Raw genomic sequence first — 22321 nt, forward strand, 5'->3', positions numbered from 1 at the left:
TTGCCAATTAGAAATGAACAGTTTGGCTGACTTTGCCTTTCTCTAGCCTATTGTAATGTTGTGAAAGCTGAGATCAGTTAACTTGCTTTAGCCTGGGGACCGGACCTAGGACATTCCAAACTCTGTACAGTATTAGATCTTGCATTCATACACTGAGACATTGGTTCTTGCTCATGATTTATCCTCGCTGGTATAGTATCATTTGTAATCCTCATAGCACGGCTGTGAAAAGGACAAAGGCTCTGCACATTGGTGCACTGAGTATGTTGAATTCAGGTTGCTGTGATCAAACAAAAATCCACTTCAAGGCAGTCCATGGACTTACAGCACAATTGGTTGCTGAAAACCCCTTGGTAAGTCAAAATGTTGTAAATTGGAACCCATTTTCCCACAGGAACAATGTTACAAATGGGGAATTGGTTCCTGACCCAAGGCCGGAAATCATTCATTAAGCACCCAGCGGTGTTAAATACTTTCACCTCTTGCCCTGCCAAGTCGCTGAGGTGACAGTTAATGCCTACACACCTTAGCACAGGTTCCTCGGTTAGTGTAGAGGATATGATGAAGCCATCAATCACTGTTAGTGGCCTATTTAACCTTGAACATCTATGAGTCTGAACACATATTAAATACAACGTTAATGTATAAATGCATTAAAATCGTGATGGTTGTGCCAAATTATTTAACAGCACAAATCACTTGTTCCCAACCTAATAAAGACTGTTCCACCTATCCAGTCATAAAGCTGGCTGCTGCAGAATGGCAAAACCAACATTGTAAAGTTGAAATGGGGTGTCGATTAATAAATGTAAGTGCCATTTGTCATAACTCGAGTGTCGTGCAGGGCTGCCTATTTAGTATCCCATTTGTAATAACGGGTGTTTGAAAGGAATATTCAAAGCCTAGGTAAAAAGGTCAAATAAAAGATGTGATTAATTTCTTAGGCTAGGAGGAGGAACCATTATTTTACACTTAGTCAAAACGCAGTACTTCAAGAGCCTCAATGATTTTACTCAAATGCCAGTAACAATGAGCAGACAAGACAGAGACACATTTTGCCAACATTTTAAAGGTTTTCATTTTAAGAAGGTTCTTTATTGAATACTATCAATGTTTATAAAAGTTTACAAAAAACAAACCATTCAATTACCATAAAAATGGGCTGGAGCAATAAAGTAAAGTGAAGTTTATTCATTAGTCACAAGTAGGCTTACATTAACACTGCAATGAAGTTACTGTGAAAATCCCCTAGTCGCCACACTCTGGCATCTGTTCAGGTACACTGAAGGAGAATTTAGCATGGCCCAATACACCTAACCCATTCATCTTTGGACTGTGGGAGGAAACCGGAGCACCCGGAGGAAATCCACGCAGACATGGGGAGAATGTCACTGGCACTGTTCATGGTTGGGAGCCACACGTGCCTCCTGTGGTGAGCTATATGAGGCTTTGGAGCTGCAGGTTGCAGGTCCCTGGGTTCAGGAATTAAGAGTTACAGACCAAGCCAAGGGGATGGAATTATGATGTGCATTAGTCGTGACCTAATGGAATGGCAGATCAGAATAGGTTGAATGGCCTCCTGTTATTCTTATGTTCATAATTCTGAAAGAAGTGTCATAACATTGGTTGCGCCAACTCAATGAGTTGAGCATTGAAAAGCTAATACAGTCGGTGCAATGTAAAGAGGATGGGACATTGGGTCACCTGTTAAATTAATCTGCAAGAGCCCCAAATTCTTTATTTAAATATACAGCCAAATGGATTCTGAGAAGAATGCAAATTATTTTTTTTCCATCATATAAATCAGTGTAACTGCAAACATTGTTAAGTCTGCAATAATAGCTTGGAGTATGACTTCACAGACTATAATAGTCTCCATTCCAATGAGTAACAAAATACTTGGCTATAAGTTATAATGTCAGTGCTGCATTAGGGAAATCTAACTATAGCCACAACATTTGTCCATGACTGCTGTTGCTATCAGTGATGTGCTGTAGGGGTGCCAGTTCAAAAGTGATACTGTGATTGCTGTTGTTGGAGAACAGTAAGAACACTATGTACACAATTTATTCCTGCTAAACAGAAACAACATGAATATTAGACTACCGTGGGAGGACTGATAAAAGATTCAGCTCTGCTCCTGGTTATCAGACAAATTGAAATTCCATGTCAGTATTCCATTATGGCAGGAATATAAAAATGACAAGGTCATTTCTAATTCTCTGTAAAATTTGGCCTGCTTAATTATCCTGGACAGGCTCTATTATATCATGTGTCTGTTGCTGAATTAACTCTGTACTCTAAAATCCAGCCACCTAATAGGTGCCAAGAGCTGAATGTAATTACCTTTGCAGTGATACAATCAACAACAGCTTCCCAGGCCAGAAGTTTTGTGTGGTCAATATTTTATGTTATTACATTGAGCAAAAGATCACCATTCCGTTTTCTCTTGCTACATAAAACACTCGGTTAGCTGTGGAGGGAAGGGTACAATATGATCCATATGTTTGTGGTAATTCAAGCTTCAGCAACACTATCTCACTTAAAATTCAGCAACAGATAAGTTTCAACGAGAGGCTGCTGAATAGACTAACGTAACGATAACACAGTGACTACTCTTCATATTTAAAACCCACAACAGGATAAGAGTCTTGTACCTTTCGTAAAGCCAAGTTTTATTAGTGAACTAAATGTTCCAAACTTTGGGCCTGCCTTAGATTATAAGCAGGAATCTGACGGAAACTTGTGCCATTGTAATGCCACATCCGTACCATTAGCTGCCTTTTCAACAACAACTCGTATTAATGCAATCCGCTTAACATAGTAAAACATCCCAAGGTGTTGCACAGGAAAGGCATCAAACAAAATTTGTCATCAAACCACGTAAAGAGATATTAGAGCGGATGGTCAAATGTTTGGTCAAAGAGGTAGATTTTAAGGTGACCCTAAAAGGCATCGAGAGAGGACAAGCGACGGAGGGGTTTGGCGAAGGAATCCAGAGCACAGGGCCTTGTAAAATGTAGACACAATGAGCAATTATGGAGCAATTAAGATCAGAGGCCCAGAATTGGAGGATTGCGGGTACATCAGAGAGTTTACAGTTGGAAAGGGTGCTGGAGGGAGATTCAATCACTGCTTCCAAAGGGAAACTGAATAAGCACCTGAAGGGAAAAGATTTACTGGACTATAGAGAAAGGGAAGTGGAATGGGATTAGCTAAATCGATCTTGTTGAGAGCTGGCAAGAGCTCAATGCACTGAATGGTCTCCTTCTGCTGTAACCATTCTACAATTCTATGGTACTATTCAAGATTTATTCATGTTTAATTCACAATCTTTCATATAGTGGCTATCAATGGCATTTTTCACAACCTTGGGACATCCCCTTATAGCCAATGAAGTACTTTTTGAACTGTAGTCATTGTTTTAAGATAGGAAAACGGTTTAAAGGTTTTCTTCTGTTTCAGAAATACCTTCTAATTTCTGCTTGTGGTATAAAGAAAAACTTCAAGTAAAATTTCATCGGAATTATTTGACTTTTTATTTCAGCAACAAAACACTTCAGATAGTCAAAGGTGGCAGTCATGTCAGTCACCAGCAGAAAGGTAAGACACAGTCTTCTCTTATTGGGAATTTCATTCTCCGCTGTCATTGATTGAACTCAAGCTTGGCACAGGACCATCGAGTGTTTGTAGTCCATATCTTTTAACGAATCAAAGAGAAATTGCCTTGGAAGGAGTGAATTTTATGAAGTCAATAATTCTACTAACCACAGCAGGATTATTACGGCAGGTTATTTGTTCCTCGTAGTTACCCTGGTAACCTTATTTCATGCTTCAAAACTGCTGGTTAGAGCCAGTCTGGAAATATTGAGCTTTTCTTTGTATGGAACTTGATTAGCAGACAATTTATTTTGGTAAAGGTTTAGGCAGCGTATTGCAAGGTCGGGGCATTTTGTTATATTGCCCTCTCTGTTGCCCTCTCTGTTAGGGAGGTGTAAATAAAGTTAGTTCAATAATGGCTGCTAGCTGTTGATCATCTTTTAATACACAACAGAAATACAGCAACAAGGGGGGAATTCAGCTCTTTTGTCCATGTGTGAACTAAGGCTGTGATGAGGTGAGCAACTGAGTGACCCTGGCGGAACCCAGATTGAACGTCAGTGAGCAGGTTATTGCTAAGCAAGTGCCACTTATAGCACTGTTGATGAACGAAGCACAAAGAACAAAGAAAAGTACAGCACAGGAACAGGCCCTTTGGCTTTCCAAGCCTGAACCGATCACGATGCCCTAACGAAAAATAAACTTTCTGCCCTTACTTGGTCTATATCCCTCTATTACCTCCCTATTCATATACCCATCCAGATGCCTCTTAAATGTTGCTAATGTGGCTGCTTCCACCTCATCCCCTGGCAGCTCATTCCAGGCACCCACCACTCTCCACATGAAAAGCTTCCCCTGCACATCTCCCTTAAACTTTACCCCTCTCACCTTGAATCTGTGCCCCCTTGTAATTGACACTTGCACCCTTAGAAAAAGCCTCGGACTATCCACCCTGTCTATGCCTCTCATAATTTTGTAGACCTCTATCAGGTCTCCCCTCAGCCTCCATCTTTCCAGTGAAACCAATCCTAGTTTATTCAACCTCTCCTCATAGCCAACACCCTCGAGACCAGGCAACGTCCTGGTGAACCTTCTTTGCACTCTCTTCAAACCTTCCACATCCTTGTGGTAGTGTCGTGGCCAGAACTGCATACAATACTCCAAATGCGGCCTAACCAAGGTTTTATGTAGTTGCAACATGATTTCCCAGCCCTGCACTCAATGCCCCGGCTGATGAAGGCAAGCATGCCATATGCATTCTTAATCACCTTGGCCACCTGTGTTGCCACTTTTAGGGAACTGTGGACCTGCACACGCAGATCCCTCTATATGTCAATGTTCCTAAGGGTTCTGCCAGTTACAGTATAATTCACACCTAAATTTGATCCTTCAAAATGCATCACCTCGCATTTGTCTAGATTAAACTCCATCTGTGCCCAAGTCTCCAACCTATCTATATCCTATTGTATCCTCTGACAATGCTCGGCATTATCAGCAACTCCGCCAATCTTCATGTCATCCGCAAACTTACTAATCGCCCACATTTTCCTCCAAATCATTTTTATACATTACAAACAACAGAGGACCCAGCACTGATCCCTGTGGAACACCACTAGCTACAGTCCTTCATTCTGAAAAACACCCTTCCACCGCAACTCTCTGTCTTCTATAACCAAGCCAGTTCTGTATCCATCTAGCCAGCCCACCCTGAACCCCATTTGATTTTAGTTTATGTACCAGTCTGCCATGTGGGACCTTGTCAAACGCCTTACTAAAGTCCATATAAACTACATCCACAGCACTTCCCTCATCAATTTTCTTTGTCACCTCTTCAAAAAACTCAATCAAGTTGATGAGACATGGCCTTCCCCTGTACAAAACCATGCTGCCTGTCATTAATAAGTCCATTTTCCTCCAAATGTGCATATATCCTGTCCCTCAGTATTTTCCCCAAAAGCTTCCCCACCACTAACGTCAGGCTCACCGGCCTATAATTTGCTAGATTATCCCTGCTTCCTTCCTTAAACAAGGGAACAACATTGGCTATTCTCCAGTCCTCTGGAACCTTGCCTGTGGTCAAAGAGGATGTGAAGATATCTGTTAATTTTTCCCTTTGCCTCCTGCAGTAACCTGAGATAGATCCCATCCGGCCCCGGGAACTTGTCCTATTGCAATTTAGGATACCCGACACTTCCTCCTTTAATATATTGACATTCACTAGAGCGTCCACACACCTATCCCTGACCTCAACACCCATCATGTCCTTCTCCTTGGTGAATACCGATACAAAATACTCATTAAGGATTTCACCCACTTCATGTGGTTTCACGCTTAACCTCCCTCCATTGTCCTTGAGTTGGCCTACTCTTTCTCTTGCTACTCTCTTGCTCCTAATATATGCATAAAAAGCCTTGGGATTTTTCTTGATCCTTTTTACTAAAGATATTTCAAGGCTCCTTTTAGCCCTCCTAATGCCCTGTTTAATTTCCTTCCTACTTTCACTATACTCCTCAAGGGCTTTGTCAGTTTTTAGATGCCTAGACCTATCATATGCTTCTTTTTACCCTTTGACTAAGCTTACAATTTCCTTTGTCATCCATGGTTCCTGAATCCTACCATTTGTATCCTTAATTTTTGTGGGGACATGCCTGTCCTGCACTTCAATTAACTGGCCTTTAAAAGCCTCACACATGCCGGGCGTGGATTTGTCCTCAAATAGCCGCTCCCAATCCACATTCCCCAGTTCCTGTCTAATTTGGATGTAATTGGTCCTCACCCAATTAAGCACCCTCACCCAAGGGTCACTCTTGTCCTTATCCAAAACTACCCCGAAATCCTCTGGAATTATGGCCACTAAGCCCAAAATGCTCCCCCACTGAAACATCGATCACCTGGCCTGGTTCATTCCCCAGTACCAAGCCGAGTATGACCCCTCCCTGGCTGGATTGTCAACATACTGTATCATAAAGCCTTTCTGGACACATCTAACAAATTGCTCTCCATCCAAGTACCTGGCTATAAGGGATTCCCAGTCAATATGGGGGAAGTTAAAGTCACCCATCACAACTACCCTGCTTTTTTCACACCGTTTCAGTATCTGACTACACAATTGCTCCTCTGTCTCTTGCGGACTTTTGGGAGGTCTATAGTACACTCCCAACATTGTGATTTCACCCTTCCTATTCCTGAGCTCCACCCATAATGCCTCATTACAAGGTCCCTCCAATGTCTCCTCCCTCAACACAGCTGTGATCTACTCCCTCACCGGCAATGCAACCCCCACACCTCATTTGTTTCCCCTTCTGTCCCGTCCAAAACAACGATATCCCAGAATGTTAAGCTGCCAGTCCTGTCCTTCCTTTAACCATGTCTCCGTAATTGCAATAACATCATAATTCCATGCAATAATCCAGGCTCTCAGTTCATTTGTCTTACCTGTTTCTCCAGACCTACAGACCCGCTGAGCCCTGCGGCTTCCCTCTGCCTGCTCTTCCTCTGCGCTATGTTTATCTCAGTCGCACTTTTTTCCCCAGTCTCTACACTTACTGGCCTGCTGTTCCAGTTCCAGTTCCCACCCCCCTGCCACACTCATTTAAATCCTCCCGACCAGCACTAGCAAACCTCCTGCCCAGGATGTTGGTGCCTCTCCAATTCAGGTGCAACCCGTCCTTCTTGTACAGGTCCCACCTTCCCCAGAAGACATCCCAGTGACCCATATATCTAAAGCCCTCTCTCCTACACCAGCTCTTTAGCCAAGTGTTCAGCTGTACTATCTCCCTGTTCCAAGCCTCACTTGCACGTGGCATGGGGTAATCCTGAGATTACTACCCTACAGCATCTGCTTTTTAGTTCCTGACCTAACTCCCCGAATTGTCTTTGAAGGATCTCTTCCCTCTTCCTGCCTATGACCCTGCCATCATTTTATTGCTAATCGAGAGTAGACTGAGTAGCCTGAAGTTAACTGGTCGGATTGAATCTGTTCTGCTTTTTGTGTACAGGACGTACCTGGGAAATTTTCACCATTGCCAGGTAGATGCCACTGTTGTAGCTGTACTGAAACAGCATGCCTAGAGGTGCAGCAAGTTCTGGAACACAAGTCTTCAGTACTATAACCAGAATATTATCAGTGCCTGTAGCCTTTGCAGTATCCAGTGCCTTCACCCATTGCTTGATATCACATGGAGTGAATCGAATTGGCTGAAGACTGACATCTGTGATGCTGGGGAATTCCATCATTCCCAGTATACTGGGACATGGGGGCACCTGCGCAATGGCGACCCTAGAATTTAGCAGCTGGCACCACAGGCGAGCTGAGGTTCTACCCACTTCCCTACTGGCGAGGTTCACATCTCCTGTTATTCACAGAGTGCCATAAATTCCCATTAGCTACCTCGCCGAAAAAAACCGGCAAGAAAACCAACCATTTTCTCAGCCATTCAACACTTGGAATTTTTTTGAGAAAATTCCATCCATAGGATTCTGAAGGGGCTTGACAGGGTAAATACTGAGAGGATGTTTCCCCTCATGGGAGAGTTTAGAATCAGAGCGCATAGCCTCAGAATAAAGGGGCACCAGTTTAAGACTGAGATGAAGAGGAAATTCTTCTCTCAGAGGGTTGTGAGTGTTTGGAACTCCTTGCCACAGGGAGTTGTGCGGGCAGAGTCCTTGTGTATATTTAAGCCTGAGATGGATAGATTATTGATTAATAAGAGAATCAAGAGTTACGGGGAAAGGGCAGGAAAGTGGACATGAGGAACGTTGGATCAGCCATGATCCTATTGATTGGTGGAGCAGACTCAAGGGGCTGAATGGCCTACTCCTGCTCCTATTTCTTATGGTCTTATTTCACATGTAGAAATGAACTGAGTGTAGATCAAGGCTGTCTCCTATGGCTTTAGGAGTGATTATTCCATTATGTTTTAGAGAGGGATTGTTAGAGGAACTTCATGAAAAGTATGTAGGGGTGGACTGTATGAAAGCACTAGCAAAAAGTTATTTTTTGTATCCAAAGGTAGATAGAGATATTGAAGAGTTGGTGAAAAGTTGTGAAGTGTGTATCAGAATGAGAAATGATCTAACCAAAGTTCCTTTCATTCCACGGTCAAACACAAGGAAAACATGGGAATGAGCACATGCCAATTTCTTTGAAGTAGAAGGGAAAGAGTACCTTATTTTGGTCAATAGCTATGTCATGTCATATGTGTTCTGCCACAAGATTCTTGCCTCGTTGTCTGCTGATATTACATCTTGAGTAATTTTCTGGACAGTTTTTGTCAGTATTGGTATGCCTTTGACTTCCATTAACAGGTACATGGTACGGTGGCAGATCCCAGGCCAATCTCAGAAGGGGAATGAAAGCCACACTGTTAGCATTATTTTGAACCCACACCAGTCATCTGGTTCACTAATGTCCTTTAGGGAAGGAAATCTGCCGTCCTTATGTGTTCTGGCCTACATGTGACTCCAGAGCCACAACAATGTGGTTGACTCTTAAATGCCCTCTGAAATGGAGGGCAGTTGGAGGTGGGCAATAATGGCTGACCTGGCCAGCAACATCCCGCAAATGAACAAAATAATTAGCTAATTGAGCTAATCTGCTGCTTTGATATATATATATATATAGCAAGCAGATAAATGTTGAGTCTATCAATACCACATGTGCCAAAACTAGGTTTTGGGAAGTTGGTTTGCAATTAATGGGTTGTCAGAGATGTTGGTGCCAGATAATGGTCCACAGTTTAGAAGAATTTGAAATATTTCTCAGTAAGAATGTAGTCAAATACACTCTTGTATAACCATATCACCCAGCATTGAATGGTGCTGCAGGAAGTAGTACAAAGATTGTGAAAAGGTCTTTTCAGTGTTATTTGTGAGGTGACAAGGTAGGCAGTAATTTGATGTTTCTCTTCAACAAAGGTTAAACAATTTTATGTTCTCTGACAGAATTTCCTCGCAGTGTACAACAATTTGTACACTATGTAAGTTAGTGTTTAACATTAGTGTTTAATCCTACATAAGGATTAGTTTGATTAAGCCCAATGACAGTAACAAAGTAAGACAGATTGAGATGAGTCATGGTGTATGAGGCATGAGTTCAGAACTGGTCAGAGAGTCCTGGTAAAAAATAATTGAGGTGATAAGTATGTGATTGGAGTTGTTCTAAGATGCATCCTCATATCTAGTGAAGGTTGGAGAATGACTCAGTCAGTGTAATTTGGGTCATTTGCTTGAAAGAGGAAATCTGACAAAGGGAGACCATGATAAGCCTCCTGTAGTCCAAATTCTTCCCACAATCCCAAGTGAAAGTCAAAAAGAAACTGAATGTTTGCCAACATTACAGAATCCACTGAGAGAGCAAAGTGAGTCGCAGTTACAAATCAATCAATGTCACAGTCTCAACCACTAAATGAGGTTGGTAGTCAAAGTCAAAGTTTAGTCAGAGAGGTTATGAGAGCAGAGTCAGGCTAATGGAAATGGGAATGGATGGAGGTACCCAGACAAAAGGAGAAAGAAGGCAGATTGGTTAATTGACAATATTTGGGAAGGAAGAAGGATAAAGTTGTACTTTTCATTATTTCTTATCAAATGATGATATTTTTCTTAAACACATTCTGTTGGTAAGGATAAATATTTTTCTTTTACATTGAAATTACTCTGGCAGTATCGGTCCTATCTGTTTTCACTGGGATTACAATGAAAATAAGTACGCCATCCAACCTGTGAACTTTTCTAGTATTGTGGATGTTAATTTAATCATATTGCATTCTTGGAACCTTTATGCATTCACCATTTTACATTTTAATGTATAGATTTTTTAAGTTGGGAAGATGTGTAGTGTATTGCAAGATCTGAACATTTTGTTACATTGCCCTCTCTGCTGCCCTCTCTGTTGGGGAAGTGTAAATAAAGCTTGTTCAATAATGGCTGCCTGCAGTTGTGATGTGGAGATGCCGGCGTTGGACTGGGGTAAGCACAGTAAGAAGTCTCACAACACCAGATTAAAGTCCAACAGGTTTATTTGGCGGCACAAGCTTTCGGAGTCTCGCTCTGTCATCAGGTGAGTGAGGAGTTGTGTTCACAAACAGGGCATATATAGACACAAACTCAATTTACAAGATAATGGTTGGAATGCGAGTCTTTACAGGTAATCAAGTCTTAAAGGTACAGACAATGTGAGTGGAGAGAGGGCCAAGCACAAGTTAAAGAGATGTGTATTGTCTCCAGCCAGGACAGTTAGTGAGATTTTGCAAACCCAGGCAAGTCGTGGGGGTTACAGATAGTGTGACATAAACCCAAGATCCCAGTTGAGGCCGTCCTCATGTGTGCAGAACTTGGCTATCAGTTTCTGCTCAGCGATTCTGTGTTGTGTGTCGTGAAGGCCGCCTTGGAGAACGCTTACCCGAAGATCAGAGGCTGAATGCCCGTGACTGCTGAAGTGTTCCCTGACTGGAAGGGAACACTCCTGCCTGGTGAACCCCCAGCTTCTGTCGCGACACCACGGATTTCCTACAGAAACTCGGTACACATGGAGCAGTTGAACCAGGAGCACTCCTCGTCACAATGGATGTCTCGGCACTCTACACCAGCATCCCCCACGATGACGGCATTGCTGCAACGGCCTCAGTACTCAATGCCGACAACTGCCAATTTCCAGATGCAATTCTACAACTCATTCGCTTCATCCTGGACCACAACGTCTTCACCTTCAACAACCAGGTCTTCATCCAGACGCATGGAACAGCCATGGGGACCAAATTCGTACCTCAATATGCCAACATCTTTATGCACAGGTTCAAACAAGACCTCTTCACCACACAGGACCTTCAACCAACGCTATACACTAGATACATTGATGACATTTTCTTCCTTTGGACTTACAGCGAACAATCATTGAAACAACTAGGTGATGACATCAACAAATTCCATCCCACCATCAGACTCACCATGGACTACTCTCCGGAATCGGTTGCATTCTTGGACACACACATCTCCATCAAGGACGGTCACCTCAGCACTTCACTGTACCGCAAGCCCACAGATAACCTCACAATGCTCCACTTCTCCAGCTTCCACCCTAAACACGTTAAAGAAGCCATCCCCTACGGACAAGCCCTCCGTATACACAGGATCTGCTCAGATGAGGAGGATCGCAATAGACACCTACAGACTATGCCACAGCGAAAAACCGCACCGATCTCCTCAGAAGACAAACACGGGACACGGTGGACAGAGTACCCTTCGTCGACCAGTACTTCCCCGGAGTGGAGAAGCTACGACATCTTCTCCGGAGCCTTCAACATGTCATCGATGAAGATGAACATCTCGCCAAGGCCATCCCCACGCCTTGCCTTCAAACAACCGCGCAACTTCAAACAGACCATTGTCCGCAGCAAACTACCCAGCCTTCAGGAGAACAGTGACCACGACACCACACAACCCTGCCACAGCAACCTCTGCAAGATGTGCCGGATCATCGACACGGGTGCCATCATCTCACATGAGAACACCATCCACCAGGTACACGGTACATACTCTTGCGACTCAGTCAATGTTGTCTACCTTATACGCTGCAAGAAAGGATGTCCCGAGGCATGGTACATTGGAGAGACCATGCAGATGCTACGACAACGGATGAATGAACACCGCTTGACAATCACCAGGCAGAAGTGTTCTCTTCCAGTCAGGGAACACTCCAGCGGTCACGGACATTCAGCCTCTGATCTTCGGGTAAGTGTTCTCCAAGGTGGCCTTCACGACACACAACAACGCAGAGTCGCAGAGCAGAAACTGATTGCCAAGTTCTGCACACATGAGGACGGCCTCAACCAGGATCTTGGGTTCATGTCACACTATCTGTAACCCCCACGACTTGCCTGGGCTTGCAAAATCTCACTAACTGTCCTGGCTGGAGACAATACACATCTCTTTAACTTGTGCTTGGCCCTCTCTCCACTCACATTGTCTGTACCTTTAAGACTTGATTACCTGTAAAGACTCGCATTCCAACCATTATCTTGTAAATTGAGTTTGTGTCTGTAAATGCCCTGTTTGTGAACACAACTCCTCACTCACCTGATGAAGGAGCGAGACTCCGAAAGCTTGTGCTGCCAAATAAACCTGTTGGACTTTAACCTGGTGTTGTGAGATTTTTTACTGTGCCTGCAGTTGAGCATATGTTAATCTTATTCAATGAAATACACAACAGCTTACGCGTAAGAATACAAGAAATGGAATATTTGGGAGAAATTGAAACAGAACTGGATGCTCATACAAGGCCACACAGGTACAATGTGCCATGTGCAAAGTAGTATGAGGTACCAGGTGATGCAAAGGGAAGGTGATGGCCTAGTAGTATTATCACTAGATGATTAATCCAGAAACTCAGCTAATGTTCTAGGGACCCGGGTTCGAATCCCGACACAGCAGGTGGTAGAAGTTGAATTTAATTTTTAAAATATGGAATTAAGAGTCTACCGATGACCATAAAACCATTGTTGATTGTCAGAAAAACCCATCTGGTTCACGAATGTCCTTTAGGGAAGGAAATCTGCCGTCCTTACCTGGTCTGGCCTACATGTGACTCCAGATCACAGCAATGTGGTTGACTCTCAACTGCCCCCCAAGAGCAACTAGGGATGGGCAATAAATGCTGGCCAGCCAGCGACGCCCGTGCCCCACGAATGAATAAAACAAAATCCTGCTGAAAACTATTTGTAAGCGATTGTTCTAAGGTCTCCAATTCCATTTCGATCCGGGGGATAATCCATATATGCAGGAAAGCTTTCAAAATAGCAGCAAAGAGTTCTTTTTAATGATAGTAGCTGTAATGCAAAGAATTTAATCTTTCCATAGACAAAAGCACGGCTCCAGAGAATTTGAAAATGAGAGCGCATCGGTCCAAGAGAAGCTCTACCCTCCACGCTTTTTACAGAAGCCAGATGAGAATATATCAATTCAACAATATGGGCTCTGCAGAATAGATTGCAAGGTATAGAATCCCAACTGTAACATCTTCCAATCCCCTCCCCCGATGTAAAAATTACTGCCAAAACAAAAATACTTGTTTCTGACAAACCAATGGAGAAAGTGGGACAATCTGTGTTTTTGTTACATATTTATTGGGCAGTTAATATGTAAATCTAAAGCTGATAATTGTAGAATATGTTTGCCTGGACTTAAAAAGCCAATCAGTAATAGCCCCAATTTTCCTGTTTCAAACCCAGTGGCATGGTGGCACAGTGGTTAGCACTGCTGCCTCACAACACCAGGGGCAAGGATTCAATTTCCAGCTTGGGTCATTGTCTGTGTAGTGTCTGCACATTCTCCCCGTGTCTGCGTGAGTTTCCTCTGGGCGCTCCGGTTTCCTCCCACAGTCCAAAAGACGTGCTGGTTAGGTGCACTGGCCATGCTAAATTCTCCCTCAGTGTACCTGAACAGGCGCTGGAGTGTGGCGACTAGGGGATTTTCACAGTAACTTCATTGCAGTGTTCATATAAGCCTACTAGTGACTAATAAATAAACTTTACTTTTTAGCTCCTTTAAATTATGCCCTTTTACACCAGCCCCAGGATTTTATAATTTGGAGTTTGAAACAAAAAAAATTGCAGATGCTAGAAATCTGGAACCACAATAGAATATGATGGTAACCCCCAACAGGTCAAACAGACAAATTGATGTTTCCGTGCAGATCCTTCATCAAAACCAAAGGATATTGTAGATCAATTTTTATGTATTATTTCTCTCCAAGATGCTTCCCGACCTTCTCAGTGTTTCCAGTATTGTCTGTGTTAATTTAAAGTTTATCTGCTGTCTACTTTGTGTTGTCAATACAAATTGTATATCAGTTTCTGTAAGATTATCCATCCCAGATTCTTCTTTATATTGTAGGTCAGAAAACAAAAAATCCACACTCACAATTCCAAATGTTAGACATTTTACCATGGCTTGTAACAGTAACAAAAGCACTTGCGCACCAGCACTGCCCATCATTTACCAGCACCGCCCATCATTTACCAGCACCGCCCATCACTTACCAGCACCGCCCATCACTTACCAGCACCGCCCATCACTTACCAGCACCGCCCATCACTTACCAGCACCGCCCATCACTTACCAGCACCGCCCATCACTTACCAGCACCGCCCATCACTTACCAGCACCGCCCATCACTTACCAGCATCGCCCATCACTTACCAGCACCGCCCATCATTTACCAGCACTGCCCATCATTTACCAGCATCGCCCATCACTTACCAGCACCGCCCATCATTTACCAGCACCGCCCATCGTTTACCAGCACCGCCCATCATTTACCAGCACCGCCCATCGTTAACCAGCACCGCCCATCATTCACACTTGGTGCCCTGCTGGTTATTGCACTATGGTACAAAAATCTTTGCATAATACGTATTTCTGCCCTTGCATATTTTAGAACCCTAATTAGCACATTTATTGGTGCATTCACAGGTTAGTGGATTGCCACCTCCAGAACTTATGTGGTACTTAAATGGCCAATCTGTTCAACAAGATATTGGTCATAAGATGCTTGTGTCTGGAAAAGGTGTACACTCACTCATCATTGACGCAGTTACGGAAAGTGATGCTGGGACATATGAGTGTGTGGCTTTCAATCGCGCTGGCCAGTGCAAGTTCACAATACACCTTGAAATAGAAGGTGAGAGTATTCTTTAATTCTTTAAATCATGCAAGGTAGTCCTTATATTGAAGGGAGCAATGCCTTGTTTGACAATTTCCCAATTTTAGGGTCTTAATGAATTGGCATTTATTCAGACAGTCTTTCCAACAGAGACAAATATGCCTACTTATAGTAAACATATGTGGATGGTGGTAATAAAAATCATTTAACATCCAGACTCTAAAATTATATTTTGGGAGAGTAACAGGAATTTTAATGCAACTGTTCGAAATTCGATTTTATGCAGCCTGTTAAAGCAGGAAACATGCCACTTAATCATGGGAGAAATCCCTTATCAGTCTCCTGGTGGCGCAAAACTTTCCCCAATTAAGTCAGGGAGGGAGGAAGGGCTGATGCCAGATTCTGAGAGCCAGCCCCTGTCCATGTCTCTGACCTCCCTGCTCCCCTCTCCTGTGACCCTTACCCCCGCGATCCCCATCCCGACTTCATTCACCTTTGGTACCACGATGATCCTGATCTTCTGGTGGGTGCATTGCCGCCAGCTGCCACTACCTCCTGGTGGCACTGTTGGCAAAGAGTCGGTGCTAGCCTCTGATTAGCTAACAGATCTCAACGGGTGGAGTTTCTGCCATTGAGGACCTCAATTGCAGGGGCAGCCTGACAGTGGCCACTTAAGTGCCTGATGGCCACTTGATTCAGTCAGACTCCCCCAGGGAACTGATGGGGGAGGTTCCCCACCAGTTTCCTGACCAGTGGGCAAAACGCCCTTCAGCCCAACAAATCCGGGCAGTCACTCCACTGTTTTAGCAAAATGAATTAATGAAGAAAAGAAGAATTTCAAACAAAGAGCTAATTATTTGTACACTAGTGTTGCGTGGTGAAATTTCAAGGCCCATATATTCAAAGACCCCAAATTGCAACAATATTGAATGTGGGAGAATCTTGTCGAAATTCATGCTAGTTTGCTTCTTGCATCCAGAATACTGCGTTCAGTTCAGGAAGGATATACTAATCTTAGCAGAGATTCAACAGAATATGATCTGGATTAGAAAGTTATATTTTTGAGGACTGACCTGATACACCAGACTTGAATAACCTGGAGTAAATGTTAAAGGATGATGTAAGTGAGGTGCGCAAAGTGATTGAAGGATTTGATAGGGTAGAGAATGAGAAGCTATTTTCTCCCAGTTCAGAACTAAGAGGGTATAAGCTGAGGAACAGAGCTTGGCAGTTCAGGAGTGATGTCAGGAAGCACTTCTTCTCACCAGAGGGTCAGTGGAATTCTGGGACCCTCTTCCCCAAACAGCTATTGAAACTAGGCCAACTGAAAGTTTCTAAATTGAGATAGTTAGGCTGGAATGTTAGGATTTTCCATCCCGTTGCAGTGAATGGAGATTTGTCTGGGTGCCAAATTCTCCGACCTCAAGGCAGTGTGGAGTGAATGGCCGGTAAGATCGCACCCATTGACTTTGGTTAGGCAGATGGAATTAAGATTCATATCAGCTATAAGCTTACTGAATAGGGGGTAGAACAGGCTCGAGTGGCTGAATGGTTGACTCCTGTTTCTCAGCGCCCTGTCAATCCCAACTTTATAAATCCTTGTGAAGCCTTGTACATTTGAGCTATGGCAAAGTAGGGGAATGATGTGATAGCAAAGGCTGAATTCTTCACTAGATCTAACAGGCAATTAATTCTATTATTTAAAATATCTTTGAGAGTAATTTTTATCCACCATGCCTACCAAAAAACTGACCAGATCATATTGAATAGCTGAGTCAAAGCACACCCAAATTTTACTCGCTTTACTGAAAACACTAAGTAGTAAAATCAAATGAAGTATAAAACCAGAGTACAGCTCAAATGCAGTGATTTCCCATTGAGTTAGGTTCAAGTTACCCCCTCCAATTTAGTTTGATTGATGAGTCAGTGCTACGTGTTATGATTCATTCCCCTACCATGGCTTAGGGCTCAGGGAGATAAATCAATACTAGACCCATGTTAGATACATTGGTTGTTCAATAAGGAACCCGTCCTAAACAATGACATTGCACGGCACGGTGGCACAGTGGTTAGCACTGCTGCCTCACAGCGCCAGGGACCCGGGTTCAATTCCAGCTTGGGGTGACTGTCTGTGGAGATTGCACATTCTGCCCGTGACTGCATGGGTTTCCTCTGGGTTCTCTGGTTTCCTCCCACAGTCCAAAGATGTGCGGGTTAGGTTGATTGGCCATGCTAAATTGTCCCTTAGTGTCAGAGAATTAGCAGGGTAAATATGTGGGATATCGGGGATTGGGCCTGGTGGGATTGTTGTTGGTGCAGGCTCGATGCACTGTAGGATTCTATGATTAGAAGCGTGCTGTGATATTAGGTGCTACATTTGTAAATTGCTGCTAGAGGTAAACTTTCATAAAGATCAAACCAGTGGTTTACTAACTCATGTTGCAACTTTTCTTTTTAAAGTCCGAGGGGCAATACTGGTACCAGAATTTACTTACAAGCTCCAAAATTCCAAAGCTGTCGAAGGGGGAAAAGTTAAGTTGGAATGCCAGGTGACTGGAGCACCACAGCCAATAATCTTCTGGAGAAAAGATCATGAAATGATAAAGCACAACACAAACAGAATCAGGTAATTACCAATTACTGTAAACTCCACTGGGAGATTGGGGAGATCAGCATAGCCCACTCAGAGACCCGAGGCTGGGTTTTCCCCTTTATATCATGAGTCAGGTCGTTTCCCGACATCACAATCTTGCCTCTGGTCTGGCGGTGCACACCCATGTTTTCTCACAGTGGGATGGCGGGAACAGGCTGAAGTCAAGACCACTGCCCCCTGAAACAGGCCTCAGACGAAAACAGAGGTGGGCAGGTGCTGCAGCAGGCAAGTTAAAAGGTCTGCATCCATCTACTGGGACTTCAGCCCAGCTCGGTAGCTGAGTGTGAAGCCCCCTAACATAGCAACATGGAAGGTAGGAGCAGGAGGAGGCCATTTGGCCCTTCCAGCCTGCACCGCCATTCATCACAATCATGGCTGATCATCCAACTCAATAGCCTAATCCTGCTTTCTCCCCATAACCTTTGATCTCATTCACCCCAAGTGCTATATCTAGCCACCTTTTGAATACATTCAATGTTTTGGCATCAACTACTTCCTGTGGTGATGAATTCCACAGGCTCACCACTCTTTGGGTGAAGAAATGTCTCCTCAAACCATCACCCCACCCACCTCTCATATTCCCCCATGCTTCCCATATATATATCCCCACCCCATAGCCCCTCCATCCCTCTATCTCTTATACCCCCCAATCTGTCCATCCCCGATTGCCCCCTCACTCCCTTGCCCCCTTTCCTCATATCCCATTATTACACCAACACCTTCCATGCACTCTCATCCAGTATCCACTATGTGCAGAACTCATGAGCCCTATAATAACACTGGGATGTTTTTGAAATGATCATACATAAACAAGCAGTCATTCAAAAAAAGACAAAAAATCCTGCAAAGAGCTCATTACACCATCAAACTAAACAGTCACCCATTAACCACTTAAAACATTTTCCTCCTAGGAGCACATTAAGCGGTCAATATAAATAAGCTTGAAATCCCATTGACAGCTATCTCAACAACATCTGCTGTGCTGAATCCATTAGTGGCTTTGGAACTTAGTCATGCATTCATAATGAGATCCTATTGCAGAATTGTGTCAATAACAGCTCCAGAACTTTGATGTAATTCAAAGAGCTAAACATTTGTTCAGGCTTTGAAGCAGGGAAACAGATGTTTGAGCTGTCAGTCGATGAAAAGATTAAAATGTGGGTGACAATTGACACAGTCAGATCTGAATATCAATGTTATTCAACACAGAAGAGCACTTTATCTAGTGGAAAATGTACTCTAATACATCTGAAGACATTTTTACTTTTGCAGTACTAGTAAATTTAAAGCTCACTTACCTTTTCAAAACAAGTCATTATGAACGTTCCAACTACAACCTCCTCGAGTTCTCAGGTATATAGAGTTAGATCACGGATCCGTCATGAACCAGTTAAATAGTGAAACAGTTTCAAGGAACTACCCCTCTTCCAATGTTCCCAAGTCGTGCAGAACTAGTAGGCTCCATGGAGATTGCAGCCTCAATCTTAACAAAGTCAGTCTTTCTTCATATGTATATTTCCTTCTACCAGACAGCATCTTAATGAAGCTATGCTATACCCAGTCTATTAATTCAACTCCTTCCCAAAGTGTGGAGCTCAACACACACAATGCACTCCAAATCTAGCCTTACCAAGATTCATCATAACATCTTGATTTTTACATTCTATACTTCCTGACATTTTTTATTATGGAGGTTCTGCTTTTAATATCTTATGAACATGAGCCTGAACCTCTTTTTCCATATCACTGAACTTTTTATATTCACAATATAATTATTAGTTCTCTTCTTGAACCTCCCATTTACAAATATTGAATTTCAGCTGTAACTTTTTTGCATTTCCTACTCCTTTTCTATAAATTTTTAATTCAATTTACTCTCCTGTCCCTAATTTCATGTCTTTAAATCATAATTAAATTAAAAGTTTCACTGATTTTCTTTGGTTTCTGTCAATCTACTAATATTAGGTTTGGGAGAACCACTGCAGAAATCCTGCACCGAGTTCTTTGACAATAGGTTTGCAACTGCACTGGGGCAGCAAGGGTGGTTGGCATGGAAGTTTAATGTGTAGAAGTTTAATCTGGTAGAGAAGGAAGCCTAATCTTAGAATGAAGTTAAAGCATATCATTAACCAGACAATTGACACTAGGAGGGTAGAGTCTCCCTCTGTTTGGAATTCCCATTCCAACCAAACAAGTCAGGAGCTAGTGCATCTGCTTAGCACTGCTGCCTCACAGCTCCAGGGACCCAGATTCAATTCGGCCTTGGATGACTGTCTGTGTGGAGTTTGCACATTCTCCCCGTGTCTGTGTGGGTTTCTTCCAGGTGCTCTGGTTTCCTCCCACAAAGCAAAGATGTGCAGGTTAGGTGGATTGGCCATGCTAAATTGCCCTTTAAGATGCGTAGGTTAGATGGATTAGCCATGGTAAATGCGCAGGGTTACGGGGATAGAGCGGGAGGGGAGAGGGCCTGGATAAGATACTTGGTCAGAGAGCAGGTGCAGACTCTTTGGGCTGAGTGGCCTCCTTCTGCACTGTAGGGTCTCTGTGATCGGTGGAGGATGGAAAATGCAATGAAGAGAGGCATACATGTTTCCAGCTAAACGAATGTGAGCCCAACTGTCGGGTTGAAGTCAAGAAGCAGGCTGGACCGACCATGAAGAAATGTGACTTGTCTTAATTAATTTTTCAAGATGGGCGTACTTGCTCAAAAGATATCTAGGACAGGCATCAGAATGGTGGGCAGCCATTGTGGACAGAGAGGTATGAGAGATGAGGCACAGTAATGGTTGCTTCTGTAGGATGACCTCTCACTAACTCCCAAACTCTGGGTCAGTACCAGAGGACATCAACTGGTGCTACATAGGATTGTAAATATCATGATTGCGTTGGAAGGAAATTTGGCCTCTTCATGCCTAAGATGGAAATGTTTTACATTTTCCAGCTTTAAAAAACCTAATAAAAACAAACAGAAAAAAAGTAGGTTTTTAAATTATTATTAAAATTACTGCACATGCTTTTAGTAGCAATTGATGTTGAGGTTTTTAATTTTTGTATTGGCAGCCTATACCATAGCAATGATGGTAGAGTTGGCCTTGAAATTTTCCCAGTCGATAAACGTGATGCTGGATGGTATACCGTGTCTGCCCAAAATGAAGCTGGGTCAGCAATCTGCACAGCAAGACTGGATATTGCCGGTGAGTTGCCTTCAAAAACACCATAGAAATAATTAAGAACTGAGACAAACCTGCACAAACCCCTTCTGGCTTTGCTCAAATGCAGTTTTATGCAAATTGCTTCCAAAAGATAATTCGTCAAATGTCAAAGAATTGGCCTGGTGCCATCCATATTCAAGGCAGATCAATTTGGTAAAGGAGGCATCAAGCTTGCATTAGGCCCTTGATTTGCAATTTTGCATACAGAAAAATCCATGAGTTCCTGACACTTTTTTTTTAAGAACAAAGAACAGTACAGCACAGGAAACAGGCCCTTCGGCCCTCCAAGCCTGTGCCGCTCCTTGGTCCAACTAGACCAATCGTTTGTATCCCTCCATTCCCAGGCTGCTCATGTGACTATCCAGGTAAGTCTTAAACAATGTCAGCATGCCTGCCTCCACCACCCTACTTGGCAGCGCATTCCAGGCCCCCACCACCCTCTGTGTAAAAAACATCCCTCTAATATCTGAGTTATACTTCGCCCCTCTCACCTTGAGCCCGTGACTTGTCATTAGAGATGAGCATTGAGGGGGTAGGGAAGAGGTAGCAAAGAAGATGGTGGTTATACTTGCTCTCCAAAATGTTCTCAAGATAAGGGGCAGTTCTGGAAGATGAGAGTGAGGCCCATTATTACGGGAGGCAGTCCAAGTAAATCTGTTGATGAATGGCTAAATTAGTTATGTTCAAGTCTGGAGCAGATGGAGCTAAGATGGGAGGTGTGTTCATACATGGAGATTACCAGGGATGGAAAAGATTGGAACAAAGACATCAAAGGTAGAGGTGGGAGCATGTTAGAAAATCAACATCTACAGAAGAATCATTCTGAAAGAAAGTTACAAAATCTAGTCAGCTTTGATTTTGAAAGCACATCTGTAAATTACTCAAGGGAAGATTATTTCCAAAGACAGACATAGAACATAAGAGCTAGGAGCAGGAGTAGGCCTTTGGCCCTTCGAACCTGCTCCACCATTCAATAAGATCATGGCTGAACTTTTCATGGACTCAGCTCCACTTACCCGCCCGCTCACCATAACCCTTAATTCTTTCACTGTTCAAAAATCTACCTATCTTTGCCTTAAAAACATCTAACGAGGTAGCCTCAACTGCTTCACTGGGCAGGGAATTCCACAGATTCACAACCCTTTGAGTGAAGAAGTTCCTCCTCAACTCAGTCCTAAATCTGCTCCCCCTTATTTTGAG

The 22321-nt window shown here is 43.2% G+C and overlaps 1 protein-coding gene across 18 annotated transcripts in view; it reads left to right on the forward strand.

Annotated features, from left to right (window-relative positions):
- LOC144505107 (myotilin-like) overlaps nucleotides 1-22321 on the forward strand; it is a 117035-nt gene that overhangs the window by 91877 nt on the left and 2837 nt on the right. For all 18 annotated transcript variants that reach the window (XM_078230936.1, XM_078230938.1, XM_078230944.1 and 15 more), the window contains 5 exons: nucleotides 3548-3603; nucleotides 13453-13588; nucleotides 15067-15274; nucleotides 17717-17882; nucleotides 20970-21103. In XM_078230936.1, coding sequence (XP_078087062.1) covers nucleotides 3548-3603; nucleotides 13453-13588; nucleotides 15067-15274; nucleotides 17717-17882; nucleotides 20970-21103 — 700 coding nt within the window. The remainder of the gene's footprint in view (nucleotides 1-3547; nucleotides 3604-13452; nucleotides 13589-15066; nucleotides 15275-17716; nucleotides 17883-20969; nucleotides 21104-22321) is intronic.

The sequence above is a fragment of the Mustelus asterias genome, chromosome 16 (genome assembly GCF_964213995.1).
Source record: "Mustelus asterias chromosome 16, sMusAst1.hap1.1, whole genome shotgun sequence".
Taxonomy (NCBI): domain Eukaryota; kingdom Metazoa; phylum Chordata; class Chondrichthyes; order Carcharhiniformes; family Triakidae; genus Mustelus; species Mustelus asterias.